The sequence below is a fragment of the Chiloscyllium punctatum genome, chromosome 7 (assembly GCF_047496795.1).
Source record: "Chiloscyllium punctatum isolate Juve2018m chromosome 7, sChiPun1.3, whole genome shotgun sequence".
In the NCBI taxonomy this organism is placed as follows: domain Eukaryota; kingdom Metazoa; phylum Chordata; class Chondrichthyes; order Orectolobiformes; family Hemiscylliidae; genus Chiloscyllium; species Chiloscyllium punctatum.
Genome location: NC_092745.1, coordinates 69,124,331 through 69,146,377, shown reverse-complemented (window position 1 = coordinate 69,146,377; position 22,047 = coordinate 69,124,331). Strand labels below are relative to the sequence as shown.

The 22,047-nt window shown below is 41.8% G+C and overlaps 1 protein-coding gene across 2 annotated transcripts in view; it reads right to left on the bottom strand.

Moving 5' to 3' along the window:
* Positions 1-3,182: 3,182 nt before the first annotated feature.
* The window catches only part of LOC140479776 (regulator of G-protein signaling 8-like), a 41,403-nt gene continuing 22,538 nt past the window's right edge, over positions 3,183-22,047 (bottom strand). For both annotated transcript variants that reach the window (XM_072573920.1, XM_072573921.1), the window contains 4 exons: positions 16,365-16,475; positions 12,798-12,859; positions 6,005-6,171; positions 3,183-3,983 (listed from right to left, as the gene is read on the bottom strand). In XM_072573920.1, coding sequence (XP_072430021.1) covers positions 3,783-3,983; positions 6,005-6,171; positions 12,798-12,859; positions 16,365-16,475 — 541 coding nt within the window. In that variant the 3' untranslated portion in view covers positions 3,183-3,782. The remainder of the gene's footprint in view (positions 3,984-6,004; positions 6,172-12,797; positions 12,860-16,364; positions 16,476-22,047) is intronic.

Here is a 22,047-nt window from a genome sequence, read left to right as displayed (position 1 = left end):
CCTGTGGCTCGAAAGGGAATAGTCCTCAGTCAGGTCACGCAGGAGGGTTGCTGCCATTATGGGGATTGCTAGTGCAGTCAGTGTCCTCAATCAGTCCAAGGGCTTCAGCATAGTTAGTCATCCACTTAGAAAGGTTGAGGTCATGAGGTCCATCTCATTACAGTCCAGGAAATGAGCCAAGGTCATTCCTGCTGGCCGAGTACAGCCAGTGAAGGGATGAGTCAATCAACAGTCAGGGTGCTGTACAAAGATCTGGTTGGTCATCAGTTGGGTCCATTGTATTCTATGGGGGTGGGTGGGCCATGGTCAGTCCTGAAGGTCAGTGAACTGAATTGAATGGCTAAAAATCTGAGGACATTGTTGCAGTGGCAAGATGAAGGGTCTCAACATTGGGGATTGGCAGCATCAACCTGGGTTAAAAGGAGTACAAGCACAGCAATGAGGGTAGTGGGGATCTTGATATATAAGGGTGGGAGCCAGTACTGCATAGGAGAACATGGGATGCTGCTGGAAGTGAGGGTTGTAGGTGATCATCATCATTGTGGCCTCAATAGGGAGACTGTGTAACACAATGGTGAGCATCACTAAACTGTAGATATGGTGCTGAGAGGGTAAAGATGCGATTTGGAGTCATAGTTTGAGGTGGTGGGTGGGCGCATGAGAAGGTTCAGTAGAGATATACTGTCGAGAGAGTGCTGGGTAGAATGGGATATGTGTAGGTTTGGAACAGGGGACAGAACAACCAGGGCTGAACCTGGTCATTACAATATTGAGGCCAACCTGTGTTGTTTTCCAGGATCTAATGGTTGCTAAATGCATCCTCCAAATGGAGAATGACTGACTGTGACCACGTCTGAAAGGGGCTGATCAGTGTCTGTTTGCTGTCAAAAATGCAGGCTCCACTTCTGAGTGATGGGAGACCGTTCAAGAGGAAATTGCATCAATCATGCAGAGTCCAGTTTGAGGTCATTTGCAATCGCATCACAGTGCATGTGAAATAATACTGCACGGGATATGAATCCTGGGCACAAGCCCGACCATTGACACCTCCAAGCTATAGGGAGGCAGCTCTGCAAAGTCAAAATAATCACAGTCAACCATAAAAGAAGCACTTGCAGGTAACAAAACATAGAGCTCGTGCAAGACTTCTTAAGGTTCAAAACCTTAAGAAGTTAAGGTTCTTGAATTTAACCCCTCACAGCCTGAATGCAAGATTCTCCTATGTGTACTAGCGCTGTTTGTGGCTGATATGGAGCTGGGTGACAAAGTTTCAGTGCTCATGCAACACTCACACTCTCTTACTATCTTCTAGACCCATGAGGGATTCATTGGAATAAGGTTCAATGTCAAGCTGAGACGTTCCATGGCCCTCTTTATCTGAATGGCTCATGGGACATTCCACTGTATGAAGGATTACGTGAAGCCGTCATTTTGTGAAGTATATGATATGAATGCTGACTGCTTGTATTGTGAAGGAAATGTTCTGTTCCCTATGTTCCCTTCATAGGTTCACTGCAAGAGTATATGATGGATCCAGCCACACCAGGAGTTATCGTCAATCTAGCTGCAATGTAATGAAGTTGGAGGGAGGAGCAGGAGGGACAGATGCACCAACAAGCCCAAGACCAGCAGATACCAAACAGATGAAGAGATCACAGCTAAAGATTCCCTCAGGACTAGGATCTTTCATTCTTCGTGCCATGTCAATACAGTCTAAGCTTGTCCCAGGACAGTTGTCACTGAACAACATCAACAGCTGGAGTGGGCCCTGTAACCTGAAGGAGTGGGTGGCCATCCTATCTTAATGGCTGTCAGTGACAGCCACTTGGAGCTGTTACGCAACGGGCTCCTTTGCGCTTCTGCAGTGCTGCAGACTGGACATATCACTGGCTTGCCCAGGCATGGGCCACAATAGACTGTACACACAATGCTCTCAGAGGACCAGATTATAGCACTGCTGAGTTCATCAGCAAAAAACAGTCTCTTTCCACCAATATGCAAGACATTTGTGATCTTTCCACCTCTTTTAGAAGTTAATCTGGGAGCAGCCACAGCACCTACATTGTTGAGAACGCTTATGTTGCTGCTGCATTTGAGGGCCCACTTGCCTTACAAGGACAATTGCTGGAGTGAGGACACTGTGAATTGTTGTTGATTCCATTATGCAATCCAAATCCTATACACACACACACATACACACACACCTCTTAACCATTCTCACTGACCAGGACCATTGTGGCGCAAGTGATAGGTCAGCTGGAGATGAGGCTTGGACCGATCTGGTGGGGCACTGCAGTATACTCTAGACAGAAGGTGATGCACAATGCTAGCATGCTGTGCTCTGCTCATAGGGAGAAGGCAATGAGGGGACGCAATGGACCCTGTCAAAGTGGGAGAGTAGGAGCAGTCTTCCTAGGAGGAGTGTGATGACATAGAGCAGGAGGAACATTACTTTGGGCAAGAGAACAGCCAAAAATGTTGGGCACTACAAGCCACACAGAACTCCAGTGAGACCCAGTTCCAGTTGATGAGAGCTGAGTGCAGTGAACACTCAGACTGTACATTGGCACTCTGCATAAGAGGTTTTGTTACTACTCCTGGAGGCAAGTGCAATTTCTCTTTGGGTGACATTTGTTTCCTTTTGGTGTTTGTTAATAAAAGTGATTTTGTTTTGAGATGACTGAAAGGTTCCCTGTACGTGATGGCACCGTATTGAGCACTGGGGGAAGAGTAACAGTGACTGAGAGATGATTGAGAATAGAATATGGCTAAGATCAGGTAAGCTATGTGTCTTGGGGCTTAAAACAGTGACAGGTGTAGAATTGTGCAATTGAAGTACTGCAAGTGTTAGTCATACCACCTCTGTGCCGTGAGAAACATTGCCATGCCATGACATTGAAGGGTAACCCTGGACAGTAAACACTTGACCGTGTGCATGGCTGATGTTCTAAGATGGCACTGGCACCAGGGATGCCAGCATATCCTGGCAGTGGTAGATACTATTTACAATGCTGAGCAGGAGAGTCAAAACAGCATCGGGCGAGAGGGGCGTAAAAGGTAGTTAATGAGGCAAGTTTGGGTTAATAGCATGAGAAACCCCCACTGGGCCTCGAGGAGAGAAAGCCTTCATCAAATTCGATGAAAATGAATTTGCCAAAACATGGTGAGATTCAGCCCACTGATTCCTCACAAACACTTTTTATTCGATATCTGATTTAATAAATACACTCAGACTGCACGGGCGGAGATGATAAATATACAAGTGAAAACGCATTTAAGAAAAATACCTTTTTCACAAACACAGTATTCAATCAACAAATATCTATTACATTACAAACACTAGATTTAAAACAACTATTTTCACTTCAAACGCTTAAATGCATGTGCACTAGAACATTTATTTGATCTGACACCGCCTTTGCACCTCAATGCTGTAAGGGTCAGTAAAGCTGTTTCAACAAGCCTCAGATAATTAAAAGAAACAGAAGCATTATCTGAACTGTCATCAAATAACGTGATGGCAAAGATAAGTTGGGGTATAGGTGACTGGCACTGGGATCAATCCATTTGGGTAAAGACCTGCTGTCAAGAGAAGCTGCATTCCATGTAATGGTTGAAAATCAAGAACAAGGGAACACCACGAGGAAAGGTTTTCCATCTATCCCATCTTCACTGCAACAATAATATACAACAGCAGAGTAAAATTCATGAGCGGGATGGCACAGAGAATGGAATATGAGAAAACTCTCTCTCTCTGTACTCTTTGTTCTGTGTAGTCTTCCTCAGCTGAACCGCCGTTGTGTCTGGCTGTTGCTCTGTGTCTGGTTTAGCACATCCAAGTAAACCTTTGACCTCAGGAACCTGGGGTAAGAGTCCCTTTCCATTAGGCTGTAGATTCTTTTCTGTGCGTCATTAAAGCAGCTTTGGGCTGGTTCCAGAAGGTTCTTCTTGGTCAGCTCCCGCGTTTGAAAATCAAGGTTTACCTGTGGAAGAGAAACCAATGTTGACTGCTGTGTACTGACATCGGGAAAAACACTGTCAAGGGAGTCACATTTCTGCTGGAGATCGATTTGTCTTCACTCACCATTTGCAGGGGCACGGGGCTGGTGTGAGAGAAGAGCCATGCATCATATTGACTGTTAAAAAAAACACTTTCTGAGAGCGCAAGTACATATTCAGGACTTCCTGTGTGGGCCAAGTCAGCATGGATTGTTCTGAGGAAGGGTCACTCAATCTGAAGTGTAAACTTTGATTTCTCTCCACAGATGCTGCCAGACTTGCTGAGCTTTTCCAGCAATTTCTGTTGTTGTTTGAGATTGCCTCAAGTTGATCAACGGTATTCAGCTCTGGTCATCTCATTATTGGAAGGATGTATCGTATGAGATAGAAGCTGGTAGGAATACTGTCTGGATTGAAGAATTTTCTTTTTGGATACACTAGAATTGTTTTCTTTGGAACAGAGGATGGAAATGCAATCACCCAGAGGGTAGCATGGATTCGGTCATATGGAACTCACTGCCTCAAAGCTTGGGAATAGCAGAAAATTGCATTTGATTTTTTGATTTGAGGTTTCTGGATCTGCCATTGAAGTGCCATAGCCTAGATAGACTGCACACCAAGAGCTGGGAATTTGGGTTAGGCAGGATGGCTACTTGTAAGCTTGCATTAATAGTATGGGCGAAATGATCTCTACCGGAGTCTATAATATAATGATGCATTATCATGAAATTCAGAGTAAAGTAGAAATGAGCTTTAATTTTTGTTTTAAGCCACTTTAGTATGCAAACAGTCACAGCTTTAATCTCATTCCAGGCAATGAGCACATGGCTATAACACAACTACCCCAGGATGCTACATTTCTGCACTGTTTCGCCTGTTTTCTGGGATTTTAATTGGCTGACTGGCAGAAGGCAGACAGTGGGGATAAAGAGATTTTTTTTCTTTGGATTGCAACTGGTGATGTGTGGAGTTCCACAGGGGTCCAAATTGAGACCACATTATACATTAGATTACACTATAGTGTACACTCTACCCATTATACACATCATACATTACTGATCTGGACGAAGCGACTGAGAGCATTATTGCTAAGTTTGCAAATGACACAAAGATGGGGAAGGGACAGATAGTGTTGAAGAGATGGGGAAGCTGCAGAAGGACTTGGACAGGCTAGGAGAGAGGGCAAAGAAGTGACAGATGGAATACAATGTGAGAAAGTGTGAGGTTATGCACTTTGGTGGGCAGAATAGAGGCATAGACTATTTTCTAAGTGGGGAAAGGCTATGGAAATCTGAAACACAAAGAAAGTCCAAGTTCAGGATTCGCTTAAGGTTAACATGCAGATTCAGTTGGTATTTAGAAATTAAATACAATGTGAGCATTCATTTTGAGAGGGCTAGAATACAAGAACAGAGATGTACTGCTGAGACTTGAGAAGTTTCTGGTCAGACTGCATTTGGAATATTGTGGATCTAAGGAGGGTAAGCTGGTGTTGGAGGGGGTTCCAAGGTAGGGTTACAAGAATGATCCTGGGGATGAAGGGCTTGTCGTATGAGAAGGGGTTGGGGATTTAAGTAGACTGGGGGCGGGAGGGATCTCAATTAATCTTACAGGACACTGAGCGGCCTGGATAGAGTAGACATGGAGAAGATGTTTCCACTAGTAAGAGAGATGAAGACCCGGGGCCACAGCCTCAGAGTGAAAGGACAACCCGTAAGAACTGAGATGAGGAGGAATTTCTTCAGCCAGAGGGTGGTGAATCAATGGAACTCGTTCCCATAGAACACAGTGGAGGCAAAATCATTGAGTGTATCTAAGATCGAGATAGGTTCTTGATTATTAAGGGGATTAAAGGTTATGGAGTGAAGACAGGGGAATGAGGTTGAGAAACATCAGTCATGATTGAGTGGTGAGCAGATCGATAGGCTGAATGGCCTAATTCTGCTTTTATATCTTATGGTCTTTATCTCATTGAGGTGTTTTTCTGAAAGAAACAAATACTTGCTTCTTTTGGAGCTTGAACATCTATAAACTCGGAATAGATCTTCTTAGCTTTCGAAGTGAGTTTTGCAGGAGACTTGGTTTTTTTGTAGTCCTCACAGGCCAGCCAGAATTCAATGTTCTCCTCACTGTATTCAGAACGGAGAAATGCTCTGAAGGCAGATAGACCATCTGGTGAGGGAAAATTATACCAAGAGGTTACCATAGTTTAAACATTTTTTCTATTTGGTGATTCTGTTGCTAGGATCAATATTATCTAAACATGTCATGTCCAAAAATTCTCCTATAACAAATTGTAAATATAAATTTCTGCATGCAGTAATGTTTTAAAGCGCACTTCTTTCTGGAACTTCAATTTTGTGCATGAAATGTTGACATTGGAATGCGGAGAGTTTATGACTGCTTAAGAACACTGTCATTTTGTTAATGTGATCCATTCCGTGACTTTTTCCCTCAGGTAGGATTAGAGACGCCAAAGCGATTTTCCAAATCTTAAAAGTGTCAAAATTAACTGGGTGAGCATTTTGGTCGAATGCAGATTTGAGATATAGCTTGCATTTCAATGTAAATTTTGAAAACTTGCTCTTGTGTCTTTGTGCCATCTACAATCAAAATGTCATGACTATAAGTTGATCAAATTTGAGACAGCATTTTGTTTGATTTCCTGGAAAAGAACACATTTTCATTAGCTCTCAATATTTTGGAAATGTCCAATCACTGCTTCAATCCATTGGAGACTCTCCCTGTATTTAAGTTTTGGGCTTTCCTTTTATATTTGTAGTTTGACAAGTGCTGGCAAATGGGACTAGATTAATTTAGGATATCTGGTTAGCATGGGCGAGTTGGACTGAAAGGCCTGTTTCCATGCTGTACGTCTCTATGACTCTTTGACTCTATGTGCACCACTGGCTGGCCAGCATTTCTTGCCCATCCCTAGTAGCCCTTCAGAATGTGGTGGTGAGCTGACTTCTTAAATTACTGCAGTCCAAGTGCTGTAGGTTGGTCCACTAAGCCCTTAAGGAAGGAATTCCAAGATTTTAACTCAGCGACAGTAAAAGAATAGTAATATATTTCTAAACTAGGATGGTGATTCATTTGGAAAGGAATTGCAGGTGGTGGTGTTCCCATGTATCTGCTACCATTGTCCTTCTAGATGGAAGTGGTCATGGGTTTGGAAGGTGCTGTCTGAGGTACCTGGATGAATTTCCACAGTGTATCTTAAAATGACATACATTGCCGCTACTGAGTATCGGTGGTGAAGGGAGTGAGTGTTTGTGGGTGTGGTACCAATCAAACAGGCTGCTTGTCCTTGATGGTGTCAAGCTTCTTGAATATTGTTCGAGCTGCACCCATCCAGGCAAATGAGGAGTATTCCACCACACTCCTGACTTGTTCCTTATAGATGGTGGACAGGCTTTGGGGAGTCAAGAGGTGAGTTACTCACCACATTCCTAGCCTCTAACCCGTTTGTAACCACTGTGTTTACATGGCAGGTTCAGTTGAGCTTCTATTTAATGCAAACTCCCTGCATATTGATAGTGGGGGATTTGCTGATGGTAAAACCATTGAATGTCAAGAATTGATGCTTACATTGTCTTTTATTGAAGATGGTCATTGGTTGGCATTTGTGTGGCATGAATGTTACTTGTCACTTGTTGGCCTAAGACTGAATATTGTCCAGATCTTGTTACATTTGAACTGGGACTGCTTTAGTATTCTGAGGAGTTGCAAATGATGGTGAACATGTGCAGTCATCAGCGAACATCCCCACTTCTGACCTTATGATGGAATACAGATCATTGATTAAGCTGCTGAAGATAGTTAGGCCTAGGACACTATCCTGAGGAACTCCTGCAGAGATTTCCTGGTGCTGAGGATCTCCAACAACCAAAACCATCTTTGTTTGTGCCAATTAGAACTCCAGTGGAGAGTTTGCCTCTGATTCCCATTGATTCCTGTTTTGCTAATGCTTCTTGATGCCACTTGGGGTCAGATGTGGCCTTGAAGTCAAAAGCTGTCACTTTTTTCTCACCTCTGGAATCCAGCTCTTTTGTCCATGTTTGAACCAAGGCTGTAATGAAGTCAGGAGCTGGCTAGCCCTGGCGGAACTGAGTAGATTATTGGCTGTTAGTGGCTCAGTGGTTAGCACCGCTGCCTCACAGAACCAGGAAGTTCAATTGGATTCAATTCCAGCCCTGGGCAACTGAACTGTATGGAGTTTTGCACATTTTCCATGTGTCTGTATGGGCTTCCTCCAGATGCTCTGGTTTCCTCCCACAGTCCAGAGATGTGCAGGTTAGGTGGATTGGCCATGCTAAATTGCCCATTGTGTGCAGGGACGTGCAGGCTGGGTGGATCCGCCATGGGAAATGTAGATCTACAGGGATAGGTAGGGAAGTGGATCTGGTGGGATGCTCTTCAGAGGGTCATAGAATTATCAAATTTCTACAGTGTGGAAGAAAGCCATTCGGCCCAACGGGTCCACACTGACCCTCTGAAGAATATGGGCTATTTAGTGTGGCTAATTCACCTAACCTGCGCATCCTTGGACTGTGGGAGGAAACCAGAACACCCAGAGGAAATTTATGCAGAAATGGGGAGAATGTACAAACTCCAAACAGACAGTCACCCGAGGCTGGAATTGAACCCGAATCCCTGGCGCTGTGAGGCAGCAGTACTAACCACCAATTGATTACTAAATATCTAGGCCAAGAGCTTTTTATGGCTATCTTCTACTTGTACCCCTCACTAAAATCAAAGGATCGCTTTGTACATGCAGAAAGTTCCACCTTTAAAGTTTGATACCCTGCAGGGTCACATTTCAAAAACCACCTTCAAATAAGGATCGCACGGAAATTTTTTAAAGATGCATGAGAAGTTGCCTTCATGAGAAACGTAACCATGCATATGATAAGAGCACTTTTCCCATGGCCTAATCCTGGTAACTCAACCTCAGATTGACCCTTTATCTGAGCCATGCTCTGGGATTCTTGGGCAATGGGACAGGCTCCAGTAATTTAACTTCTCCATCTTTTGCAATCTCGCTGTAGTTGGGCTTCTGCTTACATTATCCAGCTGGCTTCAGAACATTTGGACATGAACTGACTAATTTTTTTTAAGGCTTGGCCACACATTCTACTATAATATGTTTTCGTATCAAGACCTCGTACAGTGAGCCAATTTTTAGACAGACTTGAACTCTTAACATGGTCTACAATTTCTTTTCCCTCAATCACTGCAGTAACCAATAAAGAAGGGAAGATTCTATATATTTTTCATAATTCTTCCAACTTCTGAAGTTGTTTCTGGATAAATATCTCTGCATTGTTAGGATTGCATTGATCCCTGGATAGTTTTGTTTGAGAAACACAGATTTTCCTCTCAGGAAATAATATCTTTGGAATTTAATACTGCTTTGTAAGTTTCACAATTGCCTTATTGTTCTGTACAGCTTCAAACACATTGTATAAGGTAGTGATTCTGAAGGACTTAATATTCATGTTACACTGAGCTCCAATTAATTGATGGTAATGGTAAATAGTCTTTGGGTGGAGACAGTTGAATTCTGAACAAATACACAGAGCTGTATTTTGTACAGCCCTCACAAGTGCTTAGTACTAATGCCTGAATAGTAATGTAAACTAAATATTACCATTATGCAACAACTGCCTTGTCTAGAAGACAAATGCCTCTTGTGTTTTAATTTACCAATGGCCCATTCTCTACCACTGATAATTAGACAAGCCCTAAACTCAACATAGAGAAAAGAAGATTGCTGGCAGTGGACTATCTAAAATAGAATACCATATATTGGCAAGAATGACAATGGTGAGCAGTGGTACAGATTAATGGAGCAGATTAGAATTCCATTTAGTTGAACCAAATGGGATGGTGATTGACGATTGGCAGACAGTCTATTTGTCACTGAAGTAAAAAGAAAAAAATTGCTTTGAAACAGCAAATACACAACTTTAAGAGCTGTGCTATGTCCAGAAGATAGTCAGACAGTAGCTGAAATATGAAAACTGACAAATGATCATCAGCAGCCATGGAATAGCAATAGGGCAAGTTCAGCACTCCACAGCTAAACCTTCACTAAGAAGCTGGTTAGAAGTGCAATGATAACAGTGTGGGCTAGGTTGCGTGGAAGCAAAAAAGCCTGTCACACTGGGAAGAAGAGAAATGCCTTAGTGAAGAAAATTCTGTCAAGACCAAAAGAGGAGTTCAGGAGTAAAGTTCGAATTCTGCAGGAGAAGGAGGGAAAGAAAAATGAAAATGGCGTAAATACCAGAAAGAAAAGGCAATGGAGTACAAAAGAGGGTTCTCACTTCTCAAAAACAGACACCACCATCTTTGCCTGTAGGCTTCATAAGGAACAGCATCAAGGGACAATAGAAGAGTCAGAAAAGTAAGTTATACTGGGGCTCCAATATTGGTTGCCTGATTTAAATGTTGTTATTGCTGTGTGGTTTTCTTACATTTTGGGAAGTGTTAGAGTTAAGTACCGTTACCATAAATAAAAGACATCTAGACAAGCACATGAATAAGAAAGGTTTAGAGGGATATGGGCCACTTGCAGGCAAATGGGACTAGTTCAATTTGGGAAACCTGGTCAGCATGTTTGAGTTGGGCCGAAGGGTTTGTTTCTGTGCTGTATGACTCTAAGTTAAAGGGACTACTCATTCTCCATTGTAAATGCCTTTTTCCAGGGCTTCTTTTGGCTCGAGAGGTGCAGAAGTAAAAATGTGGGAATCCTGCAGCAGATAGCTTGCACATATGTGGGTCAGAGATGATCAAGTACAGGCCTAAGACTGGCCTCTACCTTCTAATGCACTGCTGAACCATGCAATGACATTCTGGAGGAGAACAGTTCATGGAAACAAGATAACAGTTGTTGGGTTGCTCTACTATTTGTCCATAAACTTAGGGCTATGCCTCAGTATCCTTTTCCTTTGATCTACCCTTTCTAAAATCCACTTCTTTGGGTTTGTCAAAGACTGCCAAAGAATTATGAAATGCCTTTGTGAACTCTCCAGAAATTGCTGCTCAGATCACAAAGTTCTTCTTTAGTTGTCCCCATCACTTTTAAATTTCACTTACAACTAATTTTGCTATCTTGCTGCTGGTTTCAGTCCTGGAACTGTGTGAGCCTGGTCCCTGGAGTTGTAATTTTTCAGGTGTAGTTAAATGGGAAAATGCAGGGCAATTTGCAATAGAGCATGAAAACATATTCTCTGTGGAACTGATATCTACCTACAGACAAAAATTGGATCTGCCTGCACTTATGCATGTTGAGCTACATAATAGTTATTTCCATAATTTATTTGTATACTGCAAAGGCTTGTATTTGTTTAATTTCTTTTATCTCTCAGTTGCCTAATCTTAAAAATGCAAATTTCTTTGGTGTGATCTATCTCCAAAATCATTTTGGGTGACAATATGTATAGGGAGGGCTGGGCTGAGGCTCCAGATTGCTGGTGGAGGGGTGTTCATCAGAGAGATAAGAGGGATGGGTAAGTTTGGAAAGTGTTGAGACAGGATGGCCAACCTGGTGACTAAGGACAGTTGGCCTGGGGAGGAGGTTGGGAAGATCCAGCCCAGAGGTCTTTCATGATTGGGAGGTGTGATCTGATATCCCTCAAGGAGGAATCAGGGAAAAGAGTCTTCAGCTCCCCAGCCCTATAAACCCATTTGACAGCCATCAAATTCACATGGCTGCTAAACTGCTAGATCTAAATCTCTCTAGAGTGTCATTGCACAGGTCAGCACTGCATTACGGCCACTCGGAGGTTAACCATTTCTAACCCATGTAATAAAAATAATCATCATCATCATCATGTAATAATGTAAAGATACCTGGAGTATTGTATGCAGTTTTTGTCTGCTTTCCTGAGGAAGGATGTTCTGGTTCTGGAGAGAGTGCAGTGAAGGTTTACCAGACTAATTCCTGGCACGGAGGGCTGATGTATGAAGAGGGTCTGGATCAGCTAGGGCTATATTCACTGGTGTTTACAAGAATGGGGAGGAAAGTCTTGTAGAAACCTGTAAACTTCTGACAGGACTAGACAGGGTCGATTCAGGAAAGATGTTTCCGGAACCCACAACCGGGGGTAATAGTTTAAGTTCACAGGTAAGCCATTTAGGACTGAGATGAGAAATTTCTTCACCCAGAGAGTGGTGAGCCTACAGAATTCTTGGCCACTGAAAGCGGTTGAGGCCAAAACATTGAATGTTTTCAAGAAGACTTTTGATATAGTTCTTAGGGCTAATGGGATCAAACATTACAGGAGAAATTGGGAAGTGGGTACTAAGTTGGATGAATAACCACGATTATACTGAATGGCAAGGCCATTTGATCCCACTCCTGCTCTCATTTTCTATTTTCTTAAACTGTGAGTCCCAATCTCATTTTTAAACTTCAGACCTGGCTCTTAAATAATCAGCCAACACCTACCACACACTGATTGAACAAGAAATGGCTGCATTCGTGTTGCATTGCTATCAGGATTCAGATCTAAATATCCGTCCCATTCATCCCAGGCACCAGCATTCATTTCAAAAATTAAGTGATCCCATTGTGTAAAGAAAAGGCAAAAAGATTTTAAAACGTAAAAGCATATAAAATGTAATTTTTATCAGAAAAGTACAATAAAATTATAAATGTGTTTAGGAGTGATTTCATCTCATTTGAGCTCATTCTCTTTTCATTATATTGCTATGATCAGTTCTGGAATGAAGCTTTAATCCTCATTACTACTTTTGTACATTTGTTCCAGATGGTGCATTATTGTACTTACACTTATTAGCCAGAAGGAGACTGAATGATTCAGTCCATTGCACAGCTTCTTCTGTGGACAGCCTTGGAAAATCCAGAGGAGAATAATAATTATTATCCAAGAAAGTCATCCTAATTTAGCACCAGTTTTTCAGCGAGCGTTATTCCTATGCTAATATGTCATGTAATATACTTGCAGCATCCACTGAGTATCCTTTTCTTAACTCAAGATGTTGCGCAAAATTCTACAGCACAGAAACAGCTCTGAGCCACTGTTAACTCTTCATGCTAGTCTCCGCTCATCTTACTTCACCTCACTTTAAATAAGTCCTTCTATTCTTATCTCCCTCAAGCACTTATTGAGCCTTATGTTAAGTTACATTGAATGTGAGGAAAATAAACATATCTACTTAAAGCACTTGCACGTGTAATAGTATGTTGTGACAATGGTTTCCAATTTTAATAATTACAATGCATTCTAAAAACTGCTGTGTGTGTTGTGCATGTCTGTAAATGTATTCTTAACTATTTTCACGCATTTGACTTTGTTTCTGTTCTTGTGAAAAAAAGCCTTCCCTCTTCATGTGCTTTCTGTGCATTTTTTACATGTCACATTTCACATTCTGCCACAGCTCTGTTGTGTGGGTATGCCAGTTCACTGCACTGCTCACGATGAAGGTAGCTGCCATCATTCAACTACAGGATCCGTTTGATGTAAGTTGATAGAAATAAAAGCACTTCCTCTTTTGTAGTTTACACAATACATTTTGCTGCTTGTTAGCAATCAGTTACAGGTTACATTGATATAATAGTGTTCCAAAGGCTTTTAGGAGAACCAGATCTTAGATCTCACACATTCTAAGATGCTGATAGTGGGTGGTACTTAATGTCAGTCCTCAGAATTATCAAGCTCTTATCTCATTAATGATATTGTGCATTTGTTGTTTTATTCCATTTAGTAAATTTACCACTGAACCTTTGGGCGGTATGTCCTTTCAAACAAAAAAATGATGGAATTGAAAGTTCAAAATGTCCATAGGTCCTCAGGAATTTTTATCCATGGTCATGTCAAAAAAATGACACATACCCTCGTGTCTAACTTGAAATTTGTCACATGACCTTTGATATAACCATTGCCTTGTTAAAATATAAGGCCTGGATCAATCACTTCACCTAGGGAAGTATTAGATTTTTCTTCTATTATAGACTGTTCTACATCCTTCGCCTCTTTTTGGCCAGCTATTTGGCGTCTTGCTTTTCTGAAACTGTATTTCTGTTTTGTACATTTAGTGAAATTCTTTGACAGCAACAATGACTTTTCAGTTCCAGTGCCAACCCTGATCATCAAGTTAGCTTCTCATTTGTATCTTTCATTGTTTTGAATCATAAACATTTAATTTGTTCTGAAGCAGGATCCCCCATACCATTCCTGGGCTTTCCAGTTTTCTTGAACCCTTTAAGGGTGTAGGTTGGTTTGGGTCACAAACCTACAGCTAGCACTGCTGATCTGGCCAGCTCCAATACAGAGCTAAATACGTCCTTGCACCATTGATTTCCACAGAGTCAGGGTAACTTTTAAAGAGTCATGGTTCATAGCACCTCTGAGTTGTTGTGGACCACTGTCTGCATCAGCAAATGTTTTGGAAGGTAATTTCACAAGATCCTCTTCATTGCCAGGCTGTTCCCCTCCCCCATTCGATGGTCCCTTATGATTCGCCAGGCCTGGCTTTGCCTCTCCATCTACCCTTATGCCTTTTCATATGAGACTATGTTATTCCACACCTATGAACCCTTATCCTGCAATGCTTCATTATGTATTCAAGGCTGAGAGACCAGCTACGAATCATTCTCTTGAAATATGTGAGCTCCTGCTCGAGTGCCATCTTTGGCTATCTGATTTCTATTATCAATTGCACAAAGTTTACTTTCACAAAGTTAAGAGTTATCAAGTGCTTCCAATTTCAGCTATTGAAACTTCAAAGCATCTGGATGATTGACACTTCCATTAGGTTACATTGAAAAGGGGTTTATTAACATTATTGTGCATATAAATACTTTTATAAAATAATGAGCTTTACTTTACATACCCAACCGTCACTCTGCAGTTTATTGTCACTCTACCCTTGGCTGGATGATTGGTTTGCAAAGCAGTGTGATACCAATAGCGTGGGTTCAATAACTAGCTGAGGATGCCATGAAGGACTCTCCTTCTCAACCTCTTCCCTCACCTGAGATATGCTGGCCCTCAGGCTAAATCACTACCAGTCGTCTCTTTCTAATGAGAGAGCACAAGACTATGGCAACACAACAATACAGGTGAATGGGCTTGTAAGTGCCATAGCCTGGCATAAGTAGTATGACGGGCAATGATGAATGGGTGGGAGGGCATCACAGGGATATGAGAGGCATAAGGAGTCATAGGGGTTGTTTGGGCAGCATTAAGTGGCCTGGCTGGGACTGGAGGAGGGGTGAGTGCGAGATGGTCTTTGTGTTTTTATTTTGCCTCAGCCCGTACAGTAGCTACTCCCCAAAACTTTCTCCGGGTCAGCTGACCCAATTGCAATCCAACCAATCCATGCAGATTTACCTCTGCATTATTCTGCTCTTCAATTACTGCTCCCATCCACTCATGCCTAGTGGTGTTAACAGTGAACATGATATTCTATTATCTCTCAAACATAATATTATAATTTGATGGCCTGTCAAACAGAACTTTCCATTTTCTGTTGTTGCCGAAAGGGCTAATGACTGAGAATTATTGCATATCACAGTCTGTACATCTACTTCTGATCACTGAAGGAGAAGTGACTCCTATTTTACTAATTTCATTCAGCTCTGCCTTTCATCACAGACAGGAATGATTGATGGGGCAAAGAAAACATCCATTTCTGAAGATTCAGATTCAACAGCGCTCAGAATTTTCCAGAATTTGTTTCCCTGGCTGGTTTATTAACTTGTCAATCTGTGTCTTTTAAGAAAATTTGAGTTCTGCACTCATAAGGAAAAATAAAAAATGAGGAATAGGAATCGGCCTTTCAGCCCATCTAGCTCCTGCCAACATTTAATCGGGTCATGGCTGATCTCCACCTCATTTTAACTCATTCGCTTTGGATCCACATCACCTGAGATAGCTAGCTAACAATATTTTTCAGTTCTTGACTTGAGAAATGTCAATTGACTCAAAATTGGCAGCGAATTCCAGGTTCCCCCGACTGAGCAGTTTCAATGTTAAAATAAAGTGATGAGCTTGATTGAAGTGAAGAGACCAGCTTTACAGTTATAAGTTACGAGTGGCTTAATGAATGGCAATGAATTACTGCAACTGAGTCACTTCTAAAGAGGCACTGTGTTATGGCCTGGCAAGCCTTTCCTCATTCTGTTGACAAACAATTGGCGCACTGATGCAAACTGGACGATATCCTGTCAGCACTAGAACATGATGTTGCATTGAAAATGATGCTCACTTCTCTCTGCGTTTGACAAAGCAAATTTCCCAGGAATGCCAAAAGCCTCTTTGTACAGTTAGAGCTGTTGATTTATTCTCTGCCCACCCTGACTCCAGCCCGAATTTTAAAAAAAAATCACTCACTTCATGCACCTCATCGGCTTCTCGTGCTTATTGGGCAGAAAAGAGCTGAAATCACTGTAGGAGTCAGATTTCTGTGATAAGCAGCCCAGTCGGGTTTTCATTGCTCTGGCCCTGTGGAAAGACACAGCAACAATCCACCTTTGAAAGGCATTGCCAATGAGTTACAACATGATATCTTTCATGAGCAAATAAGGTTCATAAGGTTCGCTTCAAAGCTCCTGAAATATTATGAAGTCATAAATGTGCCTGGATTGGATTTTGATTTTGTCCCATTGTATAAATGAGGGAGAGAACCAGATGGCAGCTTATTTTATATTTTTGTACTTCAGTAGCAATACAAGAAGAGATATTAAACAGGCTGGGTTTTTATATGTTAATCTGCAAAGTCACCCTCTATGCCTGCTCAAATCAGCCAGAAATAGCATTCAAATCAGCAAAGGAATAACTAGATACAATATGTACAGAAGAACCATTATCTAAAATCTATTGCTGTTTGTAACAACGTTCATAAACATGGTTTGAATGCAAAGATAAAAGGCATGGTTAAATCCGTGGTACTATCACAAGAGAGATAAGTATAGACCTTTTAGATTATTACTGCACAGTAGGCAGTAGACAAGCCAAACAGATTTATAAATCAAATCAATACAATACTTACAAAAAGATTTTCTGTCCCTTATTTTCAAAGATATACAGAAATTATCTATAAGTACCTGGCAAAACAGTTCAAGTTGGACATTACAGCAAAAACAATAACAGTATCAAATTTCTCATTTCAACGTTGTACTCTTAAGTACCTCCATCGAAATGCAAAAATGGGAACACTATTAAAAAACTATTTACATTTTAATACAAGCTACCATGAGGTATATCAGTTAGCAGCCCGTTGGCACATAATGCCCTTTACCATGGCCTTTCTTAGTGAAATTCCTTTGTTGAAGGTCTGAATCTCATTGTTCTACAGCATGATCTGTGTCCATTGGGTTGTGCAGTACGTGAAACCACCTCTAAAGTGCTTTGTACTGAATTTGCTCATTTTGTCTCATGCTCCACATCACTTAACTGAGTGATAAATATGCATCAGCTCATTTCAACACAGTAGGGTACCTGAATTTTGTGAGTATCGCAGAAACAACCTCTGTTAAAATTGTTTTGGGGAATTAACAAGGTGCCGGGTAATTTTTGACAGCATCTGTTTCAGCAGTTAGCCTTTGAGGGCTGAATATAAGTAAGTTTAATTTAAATTTAAAAATATACACATACTGAAGAGATATATGAGAACTTATTCACCATGAAGGATTACATGGCTGGTGATATACATAGAAAAATGGTTCATCTGTGGCTATTCATTGTACCAGTTTAACTTACCAACTAAACCAAAATCGCTATTGTGAAATATATCTCTAGTTATACCTTTATATTAATTGCAGAAAAGAACTTGATGATCCATTAGTTGATGAACATGAAAGTAATGAGAGATCTGCTCTGACACAGAACTACATTTTAAAAAAGAGTAATTTGCTATTTGTCTAATATTAAGAATAATTAAGTTTGCTAGGGAGGGAAATTGAACAGTGTCCAACATTGGGTACAGCGATATAACTGACGTGTGTTGGTTCCTTCTGATGCAAGCACAGTTGCACAGAAATACTGTTCTGCCTGCTCACTTAAAAGAAGTCCTCCACCCACAATACATTCTTATCCTGTGTACCTCCTGAACCAAGGTCTCCCATGCTGTGTTTAAGAACCTTGAAATCCTCTGTCAGTCGTTCTGCACAATTAGTCAGTGTTGCTCCTGTTCAGGACATCTCTCCTTGTCACTTTCCTAATGACTGCAAACTGCTCAGCATCATTTATGACCCCTCAAAAGGGTAACAGTCCATGTCAAATGCAGCAAGACCTGGACAACATCCAAGCTTTGGCTAACATGTGACAAGTAACATTTGTGCCACACAACTGCAAGACAATGACCATCTCCAACAAGAGAGAATCTAACTATGATCCTTGGACATTCAATTGGGCATTTTCATCACTGAACCACATAATCAACATCCTGGGGGCTACCATTGAGCAGAAATTCAACTGGGTTAGCTGTATGAATACTGTTGCTGCAAGAGCAGGTCAGAGACTAGGAATACTGCAGCAAATAACTCACCTTCTGACTCTCCAAAGCCTATCAACTATGGACAAGGCATGAGTCAGGAGTGTGGTGGAATGCTCCCCACTTGCCTGAATGGGTGTAGCTCCAACATTCAGAAGCTTGACACCAAACAGGACAAAGCAATTCATTCAGCTGGCGTGTCATCCCCAAATATCCACTCCCTCCACGACAGATGATCAGTAGCAGCAGTGTACACTATCTATTATCTGCAAAAATTCACCAAGCCTATTTAGACAGCACCTGCCAAACAACAAACGCTACCACTGAGAAGGACAAAGGCAGGAAATACATGGGAATACTATCATGTGAAAGTTCCTCTTCAAGACATTTACAGTCTAACGGGGAAATATATTGCTGTTTCTTCAATGCTACGGAGTTAAAATCCTGGAGCTCCCTCCCTAACAGCATTGTAGATCTCCCTACACCAAATGGACTGCAGCTCACCACCACATTCTGAAAGGCAACTGGGGCTAGGCAATAAATGCTGGCCAAACCAGCAAAGCCCACATCCTCAGAATGAATAGAAAAATCAACCATGACAGCCAATTTCCCCAATCACATAGCACCACTCTTGCTGACAGTCTTTGTCATACGATTGCATGCCGAAAGCCTAGTGGAGGATATAGCATTCGCTACCATTGGAGTGGCCTAGTCAAAAGCTGTTGCCAGTAACAATACCAGGGAACATATTGATGTGTTTCTGCCAACTACATACTTTCACTTCCCACTTCTCCTTCAGTGCACAATGTCTAAGGCACATACCTCTTGCCTCCTCTTCCTCCAACCTTCTTCCTTTCTTCTTTCACTGCTATCACCCAGACAGTGTGCCATGAGAATAAAGTGCCTGATGATATAACATTGTCATTCAATCTTACAATCAACCTATACAGACAGCATGGTGGCTCAGTGGTTAGCACTGTTGCCTCACTGTACCAGGGACGCAGGTTCGATTCCTGCCTCGGGTGACTGTCTGTGTGGAGTTTGCACATTCTCCCCTTGACTGCATGGGCTTCCTCCCACAGTCCAACGACTGTAGTTGGTGAATTGGCCGCGCTATAATTGCCCGTTGTGTTAGGTGAATTAGTCAGGGGTAAATGAAGGGGAATGGGTCTAGGTGGGTTACTCTTTGGATGGTCAGTGTAGACTTTTTGGGCCAAATGGCCTGTTTCCACACTGTAGGTAATCTCAGACTGCATGTATTTTAGATGATGGCATATAGGTGTGATCTGCAGGCAATAGGACAACAGGATCAGGCCAGATAAAACCAAAGATTTGAAAGGTGCCAACTCTCAAGAGGATGAGGTTGCGTTGGAGTTCTGATTCAGGGCATGTACTGAATCACTACGATGGGACAGGCTACTGAATGAAGCTGCTGGGTATGCCGGATGCATTGGCTGGCTTGCCAGCAAATGAAATGAAATGTCGAGGATGCCAAAGGAGCTTGGCACTAACTAGGCATAGGGCTTTGCGCACAGTATAAAGTCTATCCTTTTCGGTATCATAGTGACAGCCAACTCCTTGAGAACACTTGTGGACCCTACCATGACACAGTGTCTGATTTTCATTGCTGCTACTTCAAGTGGCTGAGTAGATGTTTGATGTGAATGTGAAAAATGAATACTGGAAGATTAATGAACTGCACGTGGGATGTAATACAAAAGAGCAAGTCACTTAATTATATATTGAATGTCAATGGAGTAGTAATGTGGGTGAAAGTTGCATTTTCATATTTCCTGCATCTTGCTTGGTTACTGGGAAGGGTGAAAATGACAAGTACAAAAAGCATTATATCTTGTTTTTGTTAGTTTTAAATTGTAATGATTGGCCTCACTGTGAACTCTGTGTACCTTCTTAGTCCCAACCCACTAGCTTGGAATGAAAGCAGTTGTGCTTTTAACCTCAAAAATAATGGTAATTGCTGAAGCCTGCGACAAGTGTGATTATATAATGTGAAAACATATCTTTGGAAGAGATCGGGAGACAGCTGAACAATGAAGCACTGTTTATACTGCAGGTTGAATCCACTTCACATTCCCTTTTTTAGTGAACTTGGCACATGTTGGCTTGAGTTCCCTTCATTAATATGTTTCATGTTGTGCGCATCCTCTTATGCCTTTTGTAACATATCATTTCCCCTTAGCAATTAATAAAACAGTAGCCACGATATTTCATACCAGCTGCCCTATGTCGGGTTCTGTGAGTATTTTTGTTACTTTCTTAATGATGCACTATTTCCTCCCTTCCTACAGTTTCCCACCATTTTTTTCCCATTTAACATGCACATTTCCCAATCAGGAAGATCCCAGACATTTGACGACACTGCTTTTTTCAATAGTGGTCTTTGACGGACACATGGTGACGGACACATGGTGGCCTTTAAGCGACAATTGGATAGGTGCATGGATAGGTGCTTAAGCTAGGACAAATGTTCGGCACAATATCGTGGGCCGAAGGGCCTGTTCTGTGCTGTATTGTTCTATGTTCTATGTTCTATGTAAGCCTTGGACTCAGCACCTCAGACCTGGATTGTTACTGGGACTTTGGTTGTGGGAACCCCAAAGCCTGAGCAATGCATTGCTGCAGTGCATTGGGGCAAATGCATTCTCCATAGAGCAATATATTCTCCATATTTTCTGGCATAAAGTCAAAAGAATTGGTCTGCCCAGCTGTGAGAAGAAGAGACACATGGAAGAAATGACTTGGCAAGCCACAGCAAGTAAGAACACCAAATTACAACAAGAGAGAGAATGAGAGGTGACATCATGAGAGAAGAAGGATGACAAAATACAAAGGCAAAAAGATCAAATGTGAGATGGAATGAATTGCAAATGCAATTTCACCACAATCAAAGAGCAAATCTCAGGAGCATGTTTGGAGAAGGGAGATGGTGAACATTACCCCTTGGCAGACACCAAGGAGTTAATTTTAAGCAAATGTGACAGTCTGGAACCTGATGATATCAGTTGTGACTGGGCTATAAAAATTATATTTCAGCATTATAATCCTGTAGGCTAGGTTAAAATTATATACTGGATTAGTGGTGCTGGAAGAGCACAGCAGTTCAGGCAGCATCCAACGAGCAGCGAAATCGACGTTTCGGGCAAAAGCCCTTCATCAGGAATAAAGGCAGTGAGCCTGAAGCGTGGAGAGATAAGCTACCCTAAGTAGCCCTGGGATACTGAAAAAGTCCAGTCGAGAGAGAACAGGGAAAGACAGAAAGCCTTGACCTGTGCTGGAATTTGACCATCATGGTCGCCAATTATTTGATATCATTGGATAATAATGATGGTTAATGCAATGATACGAAGGGAATCAAAGTGCTTGATCTCTTACTGCATTAGGCACCCATTGATTCTGATCTGCCTTCAGACTGCTTGGTAATACATTTAGATTAGATTAGCTTCCCTACAGTGTGGAAACAGGCCTTTCAGCACAACAAGTCCACACCGACCCTCTGAAGAGTAACCCACCCAGACCCATTCCCCTACATTTACTCCTGACTAATGTACCTAACACTATGGG